The 20743-nt window shown below is 33.4% G+C and overlaps 2 protein-coding genes across 5 annotated transcripts; one reads left to right on the forward strand and one right to left on the reverse strand.

Annotated features, from left to right (window-relative positions):
• The first annotated feature begins 1341 nt into the window (after positions 1-1341).
• LOC139510135 (perlucin-like protein) lies at positions 1342-6819 on the forward strand. The gene is made up of 5 exons (XM_071296447.1): positions 1342-1453; positions 3297-3382; positions 4841-4967; positions 5595-5802; positions 6696-6819. Exons 1-5 carry the CDS (start codon positions 1420-1422, stop codon positions 6727-6729), a joined length of 489 nt encoding a protein of 162 aa, XP_071152548.1. The 5' UTR covers positions 1342-1419; the 3' UTR covers positions 6730-6819.
• A 1379-nt stretch (positions 6820-8198) lies between these two features.
• On the reverse strand, positions 8199-20743 carry LOC139510132 (E3 ubiquitin-protein ligase ARK2C-like). Of its 4 annotated transcripts, XM_071296445.1 has the most exons (8): positions 20585-20703; positions 19835-19949; positions 19013-19413; positions 13368-13482; positions 12037-12377; positions 10975-11109; positions 9605-9841; positions 8199-8601 (listed from the first exon to the last, which is right to left on the reverse strand). In XM_071296445.1, exons 3-8 carry the CDS (start codon positions 19394-19396, stop codon positions 8554-8556), a joined length of 1260 nt encoding a protein of 419 aa, XP_071152546.1. In that variant the 5' UTR covers positions 19397-19413; positions 19835-19949; positions 20585-20703; the 3' UTR covers positions 8199-8553. The 4 variants fall into 4 exon arrangements, with proteins under 4 accessions (XP_071152546.1, XP_071152543.1, XP_071152545.1 ...); XM_071296442.1 differs by lacking the exon at positions 19835-19949 and having other exon boundaries at positions 20585-20743; XM_071296444.1 differs by lacking the exon at positions 19835-19949 and having other exon boundaries at positions 20051-20647.

Below are 20743 nucleotides of genomic sequence, written 5' to 3' on the forward strand. Positions count from 1 at the left end.
GAAATTTATAGAAATGAACATATAATTGATATTTATGTCAACACCGAAATGCTGACTACTGGGCTGGTGAACATGTATAAACTTAGTCCCCTCTGCACCATTTTATATTATTTTTACGCACCCATATCGAATAATCGCCCCCAGCCCCGAAAAAATCCCTAAGTCTGTTATGATGTGAAATTATGCCAGCTAATTATTTGTCGTGATTTGATTGTCATCTAAGTGTACAACCAACAAATAAGCATTGATTTGAACACGTGTATGACATGTACAATAATATAATAGTTTACTTATATTTCAGTGACAGATCCATACGTATTTCGATCACTTGAGTTTTAAAAGAAAAGTTACGCCGAGATCGCTGCATACGCAAAATTTGCGAATTGCTTACTGGAAGATTATAGTATAACCTTGCATCAGTAACATAATTACTGCTTGAACTCATAAATAAATTTTGCTATTAAGGCACTTAATACAAATGGAAATTAGGAAATGAAAAATCAACTGTTTTCCTTATTTTTGCAACACAACAAGCACTGTTGATTAAGGGTTCCCCTTGTATCATACACATTTTTTGATACCCCTTTGTACTAATTTTATATTATCATCATTACAGTTTTAAAAATTAATTAAAACATATCAATGTTAATTTATCTTTAGCCATTTGTAAATGCATATCTTTTCTTTGTTGTGATGTAACACAATTGTTTCAGTTAAGGGTGAACGTTTGGTACCATAAAACGGTTTAAATTCGCTGCAATTGTTTGCACCTCTCCTAAGTTGGGAATCTGATGTTCAGTAATTGTCGTTTGTTAATATGGTTCATAAGCATTTCTCTTTTTTTTTTCTTTTTCATATAGTTAGATTCCTGGTTTTCCCGTTTAAATGGTTTAACACTAGTAATCTTTTGGGCCCTTAATAGCTTGTTGCACAGTGTGAGCCAAAATTTCGTGTTGAGACCGTACCTTGAAATATAATGGTTTATTTTTTATAATTTGTGACTTTGATGGAGAGTTGTCTAATAGGCATTCGTTCCTTGTTCATGTTATTTTTCTTTATCTATTTATGATAGAATTTGTTTTTTTGAAATAACAACTGTTTAATTAATAGCAAACATTTTTAACCCGATAAAATCCCGACACAATGAACCCAGACGTTGCAGCTTTCAAAAAAGAGTACCAGAAATACCGAACTCCAAGGTAAATAAGTAAAACTGAAGCGATAATAAGGATGAAATTTTGGATGAAAACAGTTTCGAATGACTTTCTAGAATTTATGGAAGTATGTATCAAATTGTTCATGAACAGTCTAGTTTATCTAATCAATTATGCAATGACGATATTGTTGCAAAACCTGCATATATAAGACACGCAAGGTTGTCCAAACAAAGATAAGGAACTGGCAAACCAAAATATTGAAATGGACATTGGTGTTTTACTTTGCATAACCTTAGGTATGTTTACATTGTATATCTACAAAATAAAAGTATTAAATCTCTAACGTTATTGTGAAATATAAAAACAATATTCAGTCAAATAGGTAATGATCATGTTAAATGTTTACTAGAATTTACTACGTAATAAAAATATTGAGTCACATAGGTAATTATCAAAAAATATTTGATTAATAACAAAGTGATAAGTATTATTAAAATTGTTTTAAAATGAGTTTGTAAGTTTAATAAATTCTATACATCAAATTGATATTGCGCCATTTTTGGAATTTGCCAAAAGGGGTCATGTAACTAAAAAATAAATTTCAATATGAGCTCTATTCAAAAGCGATCCTCATGAATGAAAATTGTATAACCCCCTTTTCCATCCAGGATGGTAAGGTTGTCAAATATCAAATTAAAGTTCATTACGCGTTCATTTCTAATGTTTTTTTGTCGTATAACAAACAAAAGGTCATACTGTGTATGTTTTAAAATGTCAAACTCCTGTCCCCCCAAATATTAGTTGGATAGGGTTATTAAGTTAAAACAATCTTTCAAAACAAAACTTTCTAGATGGTGGTGTTGTCGCATTTACAATTGACTTCTCATTAAGTCTACATTACAAATATCATGCTACCGATCTAACAAATGTAGGGTGGTATATGAAAAAAGACGATATGGTATAATTGCAAATGAGACAACTTTCCACACGAGACCAAATGACACAGAAATGTACATCTATAGGTGACCGTACGGTCTCGAACAAAAACCAAAGTCCATTCCGCATATATAAAAGGCCTTGAAATGATAAATGTAAAACAGTTAAAACGAGAAAACCAACGGCCTAATTTATGTACAAAAATGATTAACTACTAGTAACATAAATATGTAACATTGCAACAATAAACCACTTTCGAGTTCATCCGTCACCGGAAAAAACTGGTTAATTAAGCGCGCCGTTGTGACGTCATTTTCCAGATAGACGGGTCGCCTGTATCCCTGCACTATCAACGTTCATCAAGCGTCTAAGTGATCGTTATTGTGCAGGATAAACTAGAAATAATTTTTGTTTCGTAGGTGCTCAGTGGTGGATCCAGGCGGAGGGTCCGGGGGTTGGAACCCCCATTTTTTTGGACGATCAATGCATTCAAATGGAAGCATATTGTTGAAACCACCCCCTTTTTTTCACTCTGGGTTGAGACCCCCCCTTTTTATAAATGGCTGGATCCGCCACTGGTGCTTAAGCAAAATTCCCTAATGACAGCAGTGCTGATTGTCAATTATGAGAATTTAGCTTGCCAAATAAATCGTGCAATATAGTATTATAGTTTTCCAACCATTCGCTCAACATTGGAATGGAACTGACGATGCCCCTAAACGCACGAATGATGTTCACTAAAGCCAGAGTTTTTGACGGAAATGCATCGAACTCGAAGTTGTCTATTGACATGGAATGATTTAAAGGCTCCTTGATTTGGACAGGCATATACAGAATGTGGTGGGGTTAAACTTATTTGAAGGGGCCAGCCCTCCCATAACCTAGGACAGTGGTGAAATAGTTCAACATAAAAAATAAACACTATAAAAATAGTAGAAAGAGGCGTTACTCGTCAGATAAATACAAATAGAAAAAATATCCTTCAAAAACACCGAGTGGACGTGACGATTACTTTGACATCGATCAATAAAAAGACACAAAGTACAAATCTGAGAGTACTCGCAGCTACTGATAGCTAGATGAAAGCCAATACCAAAACTGTTAAAAAAAAACATTCATCTAAGACTAAATCAATCAGTCATATTTTTTTTTTCTTATTGTGGTTACTTTATAATTTTCGTACTGTTATATTAATTGTTGCAGGCCTAGTGTGTCCACCGGACTGGGAACACCATGATGACAACTGTTATTTCTTCAGTAACGATACCCTTCCATGGGATGTCGCACAGGTAAACTTATGAAAATTGAATCACTAGTATACGGAAACAACAAAATTGTTGTAGGGATTTTATATGGAAGGTTTTAACACAAAAAAAAAAAAGTTTAAGCTTTAAATGTTGATTGCTTGCAAGATACCTTGTAAGGGTTCTTAACGTGCAAACAGCGTGGCAATCTCTTTTCACGAGGCATAGGATTCAACGTTCCGATTCTGACCGGACGTTACTGCAAACTTGAACATCAAGTACAGCAAAATGGACACCAAAAGGTTAGAAAAGAAATACATACGAGTAAAACAATATTCATTCCATAATGTAATCTATAAAATGTGCATTAAGACTGTTATCTTTGAAGCTTTTTTTCAAACATTGGTTGAATACAACTACTGGTGGACGTTCCGAATGATACGGAATACACATTTTTTTTACTAGACATTTCCTGTTAATTGCAAGTAATGAAATGTTAAATTCATTTGGAGCACAAGATATTTGTACCACAGAAAACGATGAATATAGGTTGATTTAGCACATTTTGTTTTTAATCTTATGTAGAGTAAACGTTCGTCTGACGTACGGAGCTTGTGCATGACTTTAATGTGCCTGTCTATACAACATGTCACAATTCTTTTTGAGAGGATAAAATATGAACCATTGTATAAATTTACATTTAAACAAAAGCTTTACTGTTAACGCATTTTTAATTATTTTAATATCTGTATAACCTCACTTAATTCATCTGATTTGACACGTCTTCAATGAGCTTTCATTGCAGTAATTCAATATGTAGTTATTTTGTAAATAGAATGTTAGTAAGTATTGAATACTTGTTTGCCGATTCTAATCAAGTCAAGTTTTTTAAGTTATATAAAGGTTATTAACAGAGATAGGGCAAATTTTATTGCTTTCCTTTGCATGTCAAAATCAAGAAGTTTTTAAGACATTGATGAATATTAACATTACTTTTCTTTACGGTGATTTGAGCCTTGGCTCACACCAAACAGCAAGCTATAAAGGCCCCATAATGACTGTTATAAAACAATTCAAACAGGAATATCAACGGCCTATACTATTAAAAAAAGAAACAAAAAACACTCATGAACCACATCAACAAACAACACACCCTGAACAACCGGCTTCTGAATTAGAACATGTGCAAACAAATCCAGCGGGTTTACACTTTTGACCTCCAGTACAATTTTAATTTGATAACAAAAGCCATTTCATTTGCAATAAATTTCCGGTTTTGAATCATCTTGTCGAATTCAAATTTTGAACGATGATAATAAAAAAAAACCTTATCTGGCACTGGTTCCCCAAAAAAAGAAGAATAGAAACGTTCACACTGCATGCGAACGTCAGAATATTATTGAAATACCTTTTGAAGACAGTCCTGGTATGAAATATTCAGGGCGAATTGACCTTGACTCATTTAGTTCGAACATTTAAATAAATATATTTCATGGTGTTTAGAACTATTGTCAAGAATTTGGAGGTTACTTGGCTGAATTAACAACCACAGATGAAAACAATTACATAGAACAGATGTCGAAACACTACTATCATCCAAACAGTACAACACAAGGGGATTACATATATGGTAAAATATATATTATAATAATTATAATATATATATATAAATTTATACATGTGCACGTTTGGAAAGGAGAAAAACAAAATTGGAGAAAATATTGTGCAGCAACTACGTTATTCAACGTTTTTCTATCAAATAAGAAATACAAATTTAAGAACTGAAATTTAAATAGTTCTATGCATGTAGTTAGTGCAATTCAGTTTTACAATAAAGAGATCCTTGATTTGTTCAATCCGGTCATTGAGCGCAATGCAAATGCTGGGGTATCACCAGCCAAGAAGTGAGCACTACTATGTTGACTTTAGTTATTATTGATATGTTCATAATTATAAAATGTAGATTTTTTTTAAATACTAAGGCTTGTCTACATCAGGACTAGATTACCTAAGTTGTATTTGGAAAAACTTGTATGAATTTTTGGTCCTCAATGCTCTTCAACTTCGTACTGTATTTGGCCTTTTTGGCATTTGTTTTTATTCGAGCGTCACTGATGAGTTTTTTTGTAGCGGACACCAAAATTTCCATCCTGGTATCTATGATGAGTTTATTAAGTTCTATTTCCACCCAATCCCTATGTTGATAATCGATTGTCGGATACAGATAACTGTTAAATACATTTCTCTTCCAATAAAGGATACTGGACCGGAGGGGTGAAAAACCGGACCGATGGCAATTGGTATTGGAACGGCAGTGGTCAAAAGATCACATTATTTAACTGGGCTAAACCTGAACCAAATGACCTTGCCCGAAAAGAAAACTGCATCCATATAAACTCTAATGAAGGGTTCAAATGGAATGATTATGTGTGTACACAGAATGAGTATTTCATTTGCGAGAAAGGGTAAGATAAGAGTATATATGATTATTTGATGCTTGATTTTAAACCCAACGAAAAAATCGTTATGAGAAAAATAAACCAACATCTATGAACTTCAGATGTTACAATCGACGCCTCCTAAAATTCATTTTATCTTAAGAATATATTAGGAAATGAAAAATTATATTATAATTATTATGTATCATTACAATTAACCAATAACACTTGAATTGATATGTTATTATTGCCTCAAATTTATTTCACAAAACATTTCTTTTTAATATTTTATGAAATCTGTTGATTGAAATAGTTGTAGAAAGGGTTCCATAAATAAAGGCAACAGTAGTATACCGCTGTTCAAAACTCATAAATCTATGGACAAAAAACAAAATCGGGGTAACAAACTATAATTAATCCATATTATTAATCTGTTTGAAATAAAGCTGGATAAAGTCGTTATTGATGCCACAATTAATAAATTAATACACTTGAGGAAAAAACAAAAAACTCACAAGTGACGCTCGAATCAAAACAGTTCGAAGGCCGCACCAAATATGACCATCCATTAATAGCCAAAATTATCAAAAGCAAATAGGCCCTATAATGCTTAGGAAATCTATACATGGGTTAGTCGCAATTAAACATTTCATAAAAAAAATTAATACAGAAAAACATTCTTTACAAAAATTGTCAATTAAAACGTTAATTATATTGATGATATTGCTTTTATCTTTGAAGCCGTGTCGACAAGAGGATTGGATTTAAATCTATGATTTATATTCAATTTAATGCACGGTGTATATGAACAATCAAAAATCGTTAAAAAAAATAAATTTTAAAACCACACGGTGTAGCAAATATAAAAGTTCACCACACATATATTCATGAACTACAACACTTTTCATTTCTTTTTTCAGACAAGCACGTTACTGCCCAGAAGTAGTAGGATAAATGGATACTATTGCAAAAACTGTAGTCTTGTACCTTTTTTTTTTTCTTTTTTTTTTTTAAAGTATTGAGATTAAAGATGTATTCACGATATTGAATTTTCTATTAATACTTTTTGAAATATGTATTAAGGACCATTTAGCACAACTGTCTGAAACAAATTAAATGTAATGTTATGTCTGAAGTCACAGTCCTTGACTACAATTTGCCCAGTATTCCGCGAATTGAAACAGTTATGATAACACACAGATAACATATTGTCTATCTTTATTCAAACATTGACATCCTTTTATGCTCGGCTCTTTCAATCTACAAAACCGATTCGCTACACAACCTATTCGGAGAATTTGCGTTTAAATATGGAATCAAGTGTAAATCATTTAATGAATAATGAGCACATAAGAGGAGATTCTGAAATTAAACGTATGAACGTAAAGTAACTTTTTAAAACATGTTGAAGTTATTAAAGTCAAGCAAAGTTTATAGGTTTCGTGCCATTTCATTTGTTACGGCATATCTTCCCTTGATAACTAGATACTAGGCCAGCCGACGACGGTTGAGCTAGTGAAGAATCCGTTAATGCGCTGGATTGTAACAGAGGTCCCGAATTAAAATCCCACAGGAGAAAATGTGATTTTCTAGTGAGAATCACGTTCACATGTTACATTTTGCGCCCATCTAAAATACGCACGGTGTATACAAGGAATTTCCAGAATATATTTGTAGCCAGAAAATGTGTTGTGCTAGTCATTTGAATCTTGCAATAAAATATGTGTGACAGGACTACTCCTCCTTAGTATTAAGCAATAAGCGGTTTATATAATTAAATACGTGTTTACCTAGGTCTCCGTCGGTTAGAGTGCTGACTAGTAAAAGTGAACCAGGGATAGAGTCGGTACGAGATAATTTGATTTTCTAATAATAAGCAATAAATTACCTTTTATATGTACATAGTTATATTATAATACTATTGTGATTTTTATTGTTATTAAATACATCAATAATCATTATTGCAAACCTAATCTTGAACTATATCCTTTTTTTCAATTTAGAAATTTACTTGAGTGATGTAGTTATTTTAGTGTTATATTTATCATTGCCATTAAAGCTGGTGGTTTGGCTAGCCACAAAACCAGGTTCAACCCAACATTTTTTTCTTAAAATGCCCTGTATAAAGTCAGGAAAATAGATAATTGTTATATTTTAGTTCGTTTCTGAGTGTGTTGCATTGTCGTTTGGTTTTATGTTGCATTTTAGTGTTTCTGTTGTTTCGTTGATTTCCTCTTATATTTGATGCGTCTCCCTCAGTTTTAGTTTGTAAACTGGATTTGTTTTTCTCTCAATCGATTTATGACTGTAGAACAGCGGTATACTACAGTAGCCTTTATTTATAGGTAATCACCATACAAAAATAATAAATGAAAATACAAACGACATGCGAATAACATATACGTACAAAACAGAAGAAGATGTTTTTATCTTTTATGTGATAGCTAGCCTACATGGGCATCAGTATAATTGGACTAGAAAATAACATTAGAATATTATATGACGTAACCAACAATAAGAATACAATTAAACGAAAAACGATAGATGTGGTATTGGTTTTTACTTTCATTTTAAATCACTTTCTAAAAGCAAAATATGCAAACTTTCCGAAGAAAAAAAGTTTTGAGTGCTAAAGCTTCACAAAGTGAGTATTGACAGTTTCGGATTGTATATTAATTTTAACAAGAAAAAAAGGAAGTTGCGAAAAAAAGGAATAAAGTGCATAATACATAATCCAAGAACAACCAAAGAATGATAAATAATAACAAATATTATTCATTAATTTGTTTTGATATTCCCTCTGCAAACCGGACACACAGCTTGACTCTGAAAATAAAAATATATATATATTCTTAAAAAGAAGTTCAAAAGTTAATGCCGGAAATTTTAATTCAAAATAATTTAGGGAATTGTAAGTAAAGTAAATGCGAAGTAATCAAATTGTTAGTTTAGTTAACAAAGGGAATTGTAAGCTAAATTTTCAACAGAGGTAAGTTAAGTCAAGACATGAAACTGGCAGTTCATACAGGGAATTGTAAGTTTAGTTAATACAAGGAATTATAATTCAAGTTTTCACAGCGAATATATGAACCTCCTTAGTCAATATACATTATTACATATACAATTGTAACTTTTGACCAAACATATAATTCTGCATTCTCTAAAATTACAACCAATCTGATGTAGCCGTAGACATCCACTTTTTCTTTTTAACCAACGAGAAGTTCTTAAACTACTTGCAAGATAACTCTTTCAAAATATTACCAGGATCAATAATTAAAAAGAAGATAGACGAGAAGACACGAATATCCGCCAAAAAATTACAGATTTGAAAAGTGAAGATTGAGCAACATGCCCCTGAAGGGTAGGCAGTTCCTATTCTATAAAGAGCACAAGTCGACATGTGTTGCTCATAACATGTTGACCTCCAGTGAAAATGCATTAATGAGGAAAAAGAAAAAAATTAACAAAAATCCTAGTGACAAGGAAAAAGAGGAAGTCCATAGAAACTGACGGAACGAGTGAAAAACAACTGCCGTATATTCGTATAATTGACCTAGTACATATCGTGGCTAATACGTATTAGTTGGGTAAAATATAATGTACACTAGAACTCATATAAATATTTGCTGCATGTTGCTACATAAGAATGAAAATAAATCATCTCTTTTAATATATTTAAAACATGTCGCATACTGTTGATTAAGAGTTTAATCTCCTTATATGAAGAAATGAAGGTCTGTACATTTTGTTTTAGTGCTGTGATTTGTTTTTTCCTATTTTAAGAAATACTGTTTAAAACTTTTAAGACAAATCAAATTTTTCTCACCTTTAACCATTTATCTATGCATGTTTTATGATACGAATGGAAACACGGCAACGTTTTTATACTTTCTCCATCTTTGTATTCATTTAGGCATATACTACATGAATTTTTATCACTTTTGAAAGTTTTATTTAGTCCTGGTGTAGATTTGAATTTGTGACAAGGTATTCGTCCTATTTGTTCTCCCGTCAGTCCTTTACTACGCACATCGCCGTTTCTTTCTTGTAATTCCCATAAGGCCTGTAAATATCAATTGATTTTTTTTTAATTTAAAACTCCAAAGATTAAGCTTCTTCGTCCCGTATGTGGTTCAATGGCTTGGACAAATACTCTGCAGATAAACTTAATTCGAAAGTATAAAAAAGCTGGTACTACAGATGCTTTATAAGACTAGTTTTTTCTACCAATCCATTTATTTATCATCTTAAATAAAAATAATTGTGTCTTTCTCAAATTAATTTGTTTTTAGTTCATTTTTTAAATTCAGTTGTGTTGTATGTCTGTGCTGTATGTGTACACTGATTTGGCTACAGGAGCCAAACTATTGTCATATTAACCAATAATGTCTGTTAGGGTTGCGCACCCAATGTTATCAAAATAACTGGACTATAAACAACTGTAATACAAGTGGAAGATTTGGCTAGCTAGAAATCTAGGTTTAATCCACTTTTTTCTTCGAAAACACAGGTACCGAATCAGGAATATGAAAGTTTATTTCCATTTATTCCGTTGGTTGTTAGTCTAACGTTTGTTTTTCAGGTTTTGTGGACTTTCGCCTTTTTGAATTCACATTGGAGTTCTGTATTTTTTTATACTTTTTTTCTTGTCCAGAAAATTCATTTATCAGGTTCTTACATATGAAAGCAAAGTCCTTAAACAAAAACTGTGTAATTCTATATACAATGTACGTGTTAAGATTTTTGCTTAAAAGAGAAACACTACACCAACCTTTGTGTAGGCATGTCATACAGCTACAAAAAAACTAAGCCCTCAGTCAGTGGACAAGCTGTGCTTCGTTTGACTACTACATCTACCGTATCCAGGGAGACGGTAAATACAACTAGCAGTGTTATAACCATTGTTATACAATAGAACTGTGTAATAATTACAAGATACGGACTGTGCATAGAACTTGAACACAAATCATTGGAATATTGGAGAGCTATCTGTGTTGTTGAAATGTATATAAAAGTTATATTTTAAAGAATTCTGTGTAAGTCAAAAATATGACAATTGTTATCCATTCGTTTGATGTGTTTGAGCTTTTAATTTTGCCGTTTGATAAGGGACTTTCCGTTTTAAATTATCCTCAGAGTTCGGTATTTAAGTGATTTTACTTATCCTACAAATCTGTTGCAAGTTTGTAAATTTACCTCATAATCATCAACATCTATATCATCACTCGTAAAACGGCTCATGTTATCACGGTTCTGAATGGGATTCCTGTGATAACCACCAAAGTCCATTAACCTTGCTCTTAATCCTCCAGAAGGTAGTAGATTGTGTGGCTATAATAAAAAAAAATATGTAACTTTAAAATCAATGAATTGTTGCCCTTTTAGTTTATGGCTAGGTATTCGGCTATACATTTTGTCATTTTTGTGGTTCTATCAGCTCTCCAAGCTCTTTTTTAAGTTATGTCTTTCCGTTAGTATTATCATATTGAGTAACAGCAATACTCAAAATTTTATTTACTTCGCGTTTTGTCTGTAGACATGGTTTTGAAGTTCCTGCTAAAGAAACTCATCGTAGATACAAGTATACCAGGATTAAAATTTTGTACGTCAGATTCGCGTTTCGTTTACAAAGTTCGAATCTTAAATAAAGTATCTCGTAAGCAAAATAATTATAAGTCCTTCGAAAGGTTTGTCCATGCTTTCCATTGAATGTACTTGTAGTCAAAATCCCAAAAATAAACAATAAAGAATTGTGGTATGATTTTAAAAGAAACAACTATCCACAAAAGACCAAATTTTGAGGATGTAAGCCTTAATAATTATGTCATTTTATGGCTTTCAGCAATGAGCAAATCGAAAACCCGTATAAAAAACTATAAAAGGTCCTAACATGATAAAAATGTGACACAATTCAAAATAGATTACCTACGGCTTAATTTATACTTATAAACGGAAAAAATAAATATGAAAGACTTCAACCAAAGACAACCACTGATTTAAAGGCTCCTGACTGCCGTCAGACGCGTTCATATGTTGCGGGATTAAACGTCATTGTGAGCGCTCAACCCTTCCCTAAAATGGGAGAGTAGAATAACACACAGTATCAACTATAGACATCATTTTGAAAAGGCTTGACTTTATGTTTAAGTAATCTAACAACTTTTTGAACACTTATATGTTTCAATCATTATTTATATAATAATTATTATATAATAAATGAGCTCTGTCTCCTTGACCTATATATATATATATACATACATTCCTCTGAATTGGGGGTTGCACTATGTCGTGTCGCTGCTCTTGGTTAAAATCCGGCACATTATCTCTATTTCCTCTTAACCGAAACATGCCTGGCAAAGGCTGTATATCCGGTCTATGACCGTTTTCATCTGCCCTCTGGAATCGGTTTGGATCCGGTCCTCTTCTATTATATAGCAGTCTAGGTCTTGGTTGGGGAAGTATGGAGGGCTCAACATCTGTTCTCTGGTTGTTTTCGTCTGTCCGAATATTCCTCTGGAATGGGTTTTCGTCCGATCCTCTTCTATGGTGTTGCAGTCTAGGTCTTGGTTGGGGCAGTATGGAGGGCTCACCGTCTATTTCTATAAGGGGAAAAAACTTGGTTTTTGAGGGTGAAATTCATCATAAAAAATGCTTAAACGTTGCATACTTATGATAATATGACCAACACATTATAAATCATGTAGGTCAAAAGTTGGAGGACATATTTTAAAATTTCAAATAAGCAGCAATATTATACTCACAAAGGCGAGTGGAAATTATGCTTACTCTTCTTACTCTTTAAGAGATCTTGAAAATATCGGTCCTACTATAAAAGTTAGAATAAATAATATCATAAAACATTTTCGCTCAATTTCCTTTTTTTTCCAAGTCCCACTCTTTACTCTTTACATACCACTTGTTTTACACACCATATACCACATAACACATTTTGTTACCCACTAAATCCCACATCCCAAAAGCGAACCATCCCTTCGTATATTGTTTTCGAATGTTCCCAAAAAAACATTTATTTGGCATCAGAATCTGATGTTTGTTTTTTCTTGTTAGTAACTTCGTTAATATAGCTTCATATCAATTTACACTTTCGAGGCGTCTTAGTTTTTTACGGGGTCAGTAACCAGAGGCGGATTTAGAGGGGGCCAGGGGGCCCGGGTCCCCCCTTTTTGGGAAAAAAATTGGTTGCTTATATAGAAAATCACTGAAGCGTAACTGGAGTGGGCCCCCTCTTCGCGCAGTCAGTGCGCGAAAATTTCTAGATCCGCCAGTGGTAACGTTGTCCAATCTTTATTTTTGTGTATTTGGTGTTTTGTTGGTTTTTTTCTGTTTTGATAATTGCTTTATTTACTCCTTTGCTATCTAATTCGAACTGCATCTATGCTTTCGGTAATTTTGTTTTAACTTCGATGAGTGGGCGACAATGGCTGTAGATATAATAACTTAATCATATTGTGCCTTTCTGTGACTTTTTCTTGTCTACTTCTACTTGGACAACTTTAGTTTTGGATGTTGACAAATCTTTGTAACAATATTCACAAAGTGATGCAATATCTTTTTTCTGCATCATATACCTGTTTCGTCTGAACTGCTGTCTATTAATGTGCCGGGACCGAACACATGTAGCCCTGGACTGGATGGAAGTGTTCCCATCATAGATGGCCCTCGAACTGATCTGCCGAAGTTCATCTGTTGAACATAAAAATATGCAATTATTACCTTCTTTTTTTTAAACTTATTTGAAACATGAAATTGCACCAGTCTTAACCGAATCACATTGAACATGAAGATTGTAAAAAGATTCAAAAGCTGTTCGGTTTCAATGTTTTTATTTTATAGTGAGTATTTAGTTTAGTCTTGTTTTGATAGGGTTCGCCGTTTTGACATATTTCAGTTCAAGATAAGGCTTCGTTTATACATGTTTCCTGTTAGATAGTGTTCGGATTAGACAGATTTTCGTTTTAGACAAGGTTCAGTTTATACATATTAGGATAGTGTTCACTTCCTATAATTCGTTGTCTAATTAAAGAGGTAAACCTTACTTCTGTCGGACTATGTTTACCTTAGCTGTATTTGGCAAAATTTTTAGGAATATTTGGTCATCAATGCTCTTCAACTTCGTACATTATTTGGCATTTTAACATCTTTTTATTCGAGGTCACTGACGAGTCTTTTGTAGACCAAACGCGCGTCTGGCGTAAATATAAAATTTCAATCCTGGTATCTATGATGAGTTTTTTTATTGTATGAGACAGCTCTGGTTTTGATTAAATGAAACTCTTAAAAGAAGTATAGACCCGAAGGCGTTCCCGTTGTAAGTGTTTCAATATAGAAATTGATGAATGCAGTCGAATCTGAATAATTTAAGTGTCTTAATAATATTCTTTGAGAAATGTTTCTCTTGTCAACCTGCATTTTTTATTAGCCATACACTCTGCTGTTACAAAGGATTTTAACGACATACTACAAATCACACACTTGTTGTTTTAAAAATCTCTGATCATATGCGTCTAGTATCAAAATTATGGACGTCAAGTTGGTTACTTATTCCTTATTCCCTATTCGTAACCTATTCCCTATTCCCTATTTGTTACCTATTCCCTATTCCCTATTCGTTACCTATTCGTTACCTATTTCCTATTCCCTATTCGTTACCTATTCGTTACCTATTCCCTATTCCCTATTCGTTACCTATTCGTTTCTTATTCCCTATTCCCTATCGTTACCTATTCGTTACTTATTCCCTATTCCTTATTCGTTACTTATTCGATTTTTAATATCCTTCTCCCTTTTTAATTGTTTATACTCTTATATCTGGTTATAGTTCTAAATTTGTTGAGGTAAAATGATCTTTTAGACCTATTTATATGTGTTTGTGCTCAACCGATCCTTTTACTTTATGTTCGATACTCATTTGTTCCTTATTTGATTTTTATGCGTTCTACCTTTTAACTGCTTTATGTCCGTATGTTTGAAGATGGATCTTGGTTCGAAGCGATGAAATCACCGTGTTAGCGCTTGTATAAAAAAGAAGATGTGGTATGATTGCCAATGAGACAACACCCCACAATAGACCAAAATGACACAGAAATTATCAACTATAGGTCACTGTACGGCCTTCAACAATGAGCATAGCCCAAACCGTGTAGTCACCTATAAAAGGTCCAGACATGACAATCTCAAACAATTCAAACAATAAAACTAACGGCCGTTTTTCATATACAAAAAAATAAACGGAAAACAAATATGTAACACAAAAACAAACGATAACTACTTAATTTCAGGCTCTTGTCTAGGGACAGGTACATACTAACATATTGTGGTGGGGTAACATGTTAGCAAGGGTGTACATCGTTTCGGAGCATACTATTACCTTGTTTAATTCGTTCCATCAGTCGCTTATAATTCGCTTATAATACATGTATCATACGTTGCACCTTTTAAAACATGATTTTCAATTGTTTTGTTGTCTCTGGTGGTAGATTTGGGTTCTTAGAGGTAATATAACTCTATAAGCGCATATGTACCCGTTCCAGCGCTCGGATAATACCCTATTAAATATTCGTTACTTATTCGCTTTTAATACGTTTGTTGTACGTTGCACCTTTTAGAAAAGGATTTTCAATTGTGTTCATATCTCTGTTGGTAATAATGTGTTCTTATAGATGAAATACCCCTATTATCGCGTATGTACCCGTTTCAGCGCCCGACTGATACCCTGTTACTTATTCGTTCCTTATTCGCTTTAAATACGCGTGGTATACGTTGCACCTTGGAATAAATCGATTATCTATTGCTTTCATGTCTCTGGCGGTAATTATGTGTTCTCTGAAGTGACAAAAAAAACCTATTGGCGCATATGTACTCGTTTCAGCGCAACACTGATACCCTGTTCCTTATTCGTTTCTTATTCGCCTATTCAACGTGTGTTATGCGTTGCACTTTAAAAAAAAGAAATATGTTTGTGTCTCTGGGGGTAACTGTCGGTTCTTAGAGGTGAAATAACCCTAATCGAACATATGTACCCGTTTCAGCGCTCGACTGATACCCTGTTACTTATTCGTTCCTTATTCGCTTTTAAAACGTGTGTTATGCGTTGCACTTTAAGAAAGAAATATGTTTGTGTCTCTGGTGGTAACTGTCGGTTATTATAGGTGAAATTACTCTAATAGAATATATGTACCCGTTTCAGCGCCCGACTGATACCCTGTTACTTATTCGTTCCTTATTCGCTTTAAATACGCGTGGTATACGTTGCACCTTGGAATAAATCGATTATCTATTGCTTTCATGTCTCTGGCGGTAATTATGTGTTCTCTGAAGTGAAAAAAACCCTATTAGCGCATATGTACTCGTTTCAGCGCAACACTGATACCCTGTTACTTATTTGTTTCTTATTCGCTTATAAAACGTGTGTTATGCGTTGCACTTTAAAAAAAAAGAAATATGTTTGTGTCTCTGGTGGTAACTGTCGGTTCTTAGAGGTGAAATAACCCTAATCGAACATATTTACCCGTTTCAGCGCTCGACTGATACCCTGTTACTTATTCGTTCCTTATTCGCTTTAAATACGCGTGCTATGCGTTGCACCTTGAAATAAGAATAAGTAACAAGGTATTAGCCGAGCGCTGGAACGGGTACATACGCGCTAATAGGGTTATTTCATCTATAAGAACCCGTTATTACCAACAGAGATATGAACACAATTGAAAATCCTTTTCTAAAAGGTGCAACGTACAACAAACGTATTAAAAGCGAATAAGTAACGAATATTTAACAGGGTATTATCCGAGCGCTGGAACGGGTACATATGCGCTTATAGAGTTATATCACCTCTAAGAACCAAAATCTACCACCAGAGACAACAAAACAATTGAAAATCATGTTTTAAAAGGTGCAACGTATGATACACGTATTATAAGCGAATTATAAGCGACTGATGGAACAAATTAAACAAGGTAATAGCATGCTCCGAAACGATGTACACCCTGCTAACATGTTTAACCCCACCACAATATGTTAGTATGTGCCTGTCCCTAGACAAGAGCCTGAAATTAAGTAGTTATCGTTTGTTTTTGTGTTACATATTTGTTTTCCGTTTATTTTTTTGTATATGAAATACGGCCGTTAGTTTTGTTGTTTGAATTGTTTGGGATTGTCATGTCTGGACCTTTTATAGGTGACTACACGGTTTGGGCTATGCTCATTGTTGAAGGCCGTACAGTGACCTATAGTTGATAATTTCTGTGTCATTTTGATCTATTGTGGGGTGTTGTCTCATTGGCAATCATACCACATCTTCTTTTTTATACAAGCGCTAACACGGTGATTTCATCGCTTCGAACCAAGATCCATCTTCAAACATACGGACATAAAGCAGTTAAAAGGTAGAACGTATAAAAATCAAATAAGGAACAAATGAGTATCGAACATAAAGTAAAAGGATCGGTTGAGCACAAACACGTATAAATAGGTCATAAAAAGATCATTTTACCTCAACAAATTTAGAACTATTACCAGATATAAGAGTATAAACAATTAAAAAGGGGAAAGGATATTAAAAATCGAATAAGTAACGAATGAGGAATAGGGAATAAGTAACGAATAGGTAACGATAGGGAATAGGGAATAAGTAACGAATAGGTAACGAATAGGGAATAGGGAATAGGTAACGAATAGGGAATATGGAATAGGTAACGAATAGGGAATATGGAATAGGTAACGAATAGGTAACGAATAGAGAATAGGGAATAGGTAACGAATAGGTAACGAATAGGGAATAGGGAATAGGTAACGAATAGGTTACGAATAGGGAATAGGGAATAGGTAACGAATAGGTAACGAATAGGGAATAGGGAATAGGTAACGAATAGGGAATAGGGAATAAGTAACCAACTTGACGTCAATATCAAAATTAATGTAATTTCATATCTGAAAGACAGTATATAAAAGTCAAGTTCCCATGATAGGTTGGTTTAGAGGTTCTCACTTATCATGATTTTAGATATAAGAATAAAGTAATGAATAATTAACATACAGAAGTGATCATTTCATGTTGGCGAACCCAAAAGGGTACACATAATTATTTTTTTTTAAATAATTGTTTACACTTATAAAAATCAAAGATCCAATGCAGAGAAATGGCAATATCCAATAAAAATAATGAAAAACGATAAATGGAATTACCAAAAACATTAAACAGTTCAACACACACACCAGTAAATACTGAACAAAAGTATCAGGCTTATATTTGGTAGGCCAGGCGTGCGTTTTGTCTACTCACAAGACTCATCAGTGACGCTCAGATAAAAATAGTTAGAAAGCCAAACAAGTATAAAGTTGAAGAGCATTTAGAACCCAAAACTCCAAAAAAAGTTGTGCCTAATACGGCTAAGGTGATCTATACCTGGGATAAGAAAATCCTCAGTATTTCGAATAATTTATAATTTTGTTCACAGTAAATTATAAAAATGACCATATAATTGATATTCATGTCAACACCAAAGTACTGACTACTAGGCTCGTAATACACCCGGGAACAAAACGTCCACTAGCATTGACATCGACCCAGTGGTAAATAGATATCAAAGGTACCAGGCTTTTAATTTGATACATTAGACGTGTAAAAGACTTACAAGCAAAACAAACAATTACAGACACAAAGCATGGTAAAGATAGCATGACTTGGAACAAACACAAAATGTTGCAGGGTTAAACAAGTTTCCCCTGTGTCCCTTCTCCGTCCCGTTTTGCTTATTTGAACCGTATGCCATAAAAGTAATATATTGATTAAATAAAACGTGCCCAGACCAGCTACCACTAAACTGACCATCAGTAATAACAGGCTGCATGAACTAGTGAGAGGCGAATAACCATTTAAAAATCGTCAGACCAGTGAAAGAAATACCACTTCAACTAAATTGGTAAATAAACCCTGTAGCTATTGCTGTTGAACAATGTGAGAACCCTCCCAACTTTCACGTGTATACATTTTAATGTTGAAGTCCTATTTACGGCATTAAAATAGAATTTAGGGCGAGAAATAACAAATGCAAGGATATTTTTTCGGACAAATAGCTGTTCTAATAATAACATTTCTCATTTATTTTCAAGATCAGTTGTATATAAGATGTCAGAGTGTTATATATATCTCGCATACTTTACAACTTCTGTAATACAATTAAGTAATAAGTGCTCAATTTACTAGTAATTGTTTTACCTGATTACTTGGCCTAAGTCCATGCATGCTGTGTAATGCCTCATTTAGCTGCGGAACTCGTCCATCCTCATTTTGCCTTTGCCATCCATTCCCATCACCTCCTGCTAATCTTTGGGCAACCTCTCTATCGTGGAGCTCTTGCTCGAGATGTTCTTGTTCTTGCAACTGCAATGCAATAACTGCACTGTGGTCTTCGTCAATATCTGGAGGTAACGGTGTCTGGACTTCTCTTTTTTGAAGTCTTAATGCCAAAGCAGCATCAGGATTTCTCCTGACACTTTCGGTTAAAGGTCTCTGAGCAGCTTCGTATGCAGAAGCAGCAATTTCATTCTGAAGAACCCGTTTTTCAAAATCATCATCGACATGAAACATGCGAAAAGCCATTAGATCAATGCATCATTCTACAATAAAATATAAAGAATCTAGTCTTTTTTGAAATAGTAAGTTATTTTCCTATTTGGTAAACATCTCTTTAAATCACATTTGTAGCGGAACACGTTAAAAAGTATTCTCATTTTGATTGATGTACTGTGTGAATATTATTTTAAACATACCAGAAAGTATTTCTATAGAAATATGTAATCTTATTGATTATCATTGAATCATAATGAAGATAAATGGAATCACCAAAAATATTAAACATGCAGTACGTACAATAGAACACACCAACCATGCACCAACGAAAGATTGCTCCAAAATCCTAGACTTGCAAACAAAACAAACAAATACAGAGACAACACAAAACTTTGTAGAAAATAAGAATAGAGGGACACTACTACAATATATTGTAACACATGTTGTATTGCGCATTAAATAAGTTACAAATTAAAGAACAGTATAGCAAACAATTGAAGTGCATGTCCTTATTCAGCTCAGGACTGTGCTTTCGGAATTTATATATGACTTTAAAAAAATCAAACGAATTACTTCTGACAAACTGGAAAAAAAACAACATACACATAAAAGAAATAAAATAAGATGAAACAAAACATTAAATCAAACTTACGAGTAAATTAAATAACTGTCAAATTCTCTAACCTGACGACAATTTATATCGTATCGCTTTCTAAGATCGCTTGTGTGCTTGGCCTAGCTAGAATGTGTATTCAAAACGACAATATTTTCCCCTTCTTTTGTTGTAATAACATTTTGTAATTGTCTAATCGAAACTAAAACATGTGAAACACTTGCTGCTGTACGCAGAATATTCTAGAAGAGTTCTATCGAATGATCCAATACTAACAAGAAGTAACAAAGTTACTTTCGTTTCTACCTGCATATAGGAATGAGGTCATCGAAAGTTTTATCTCGATTTTGTAGTGCTTATATTTATTACAGTTCTCATATCTTCCCATGGTGATATTAAGAAAACAATTTATCACGATATATGTGAAACCTTCAGATTAATGTCATTTAACGTGTTAACATAAATATATTTAATATATCGACTTTTACTCGACAAAAAAATTCTACTTTCAACAATACGAATTTCGTTTACCATATAGTTACAGGTTAAACATTAGTTTATTCATACAATGTGGAAATCTCTGATGATAGAAAGTCAGAACTTACCCATTTTCGTGAATAAAAACAATTAAAGTCTGAGTAAATAGTGGCTGACTACACAGTTCCGGTGTTAAGAACCTGTATTTAATTTCCTTGTTGCTGTATGTTTACTAGTATACATATCTATAAATAAAACATTTCACATGAATGTGTTGATATTATCAT

Source organism: Mytilus edulis, chromosome 2 (genome assembly GCF_963676685.1).
Source record: "Mytilus edulis chromosome 2, xbMytEdul2.2, whole genome shotgun sequence".
NCBI classification, from domain to species: Eukaryota; Metazoa; Mollusca; class Bivalvia; order Mytilida; family Mytilidae; genus Mytilus; species Mytilus edulis.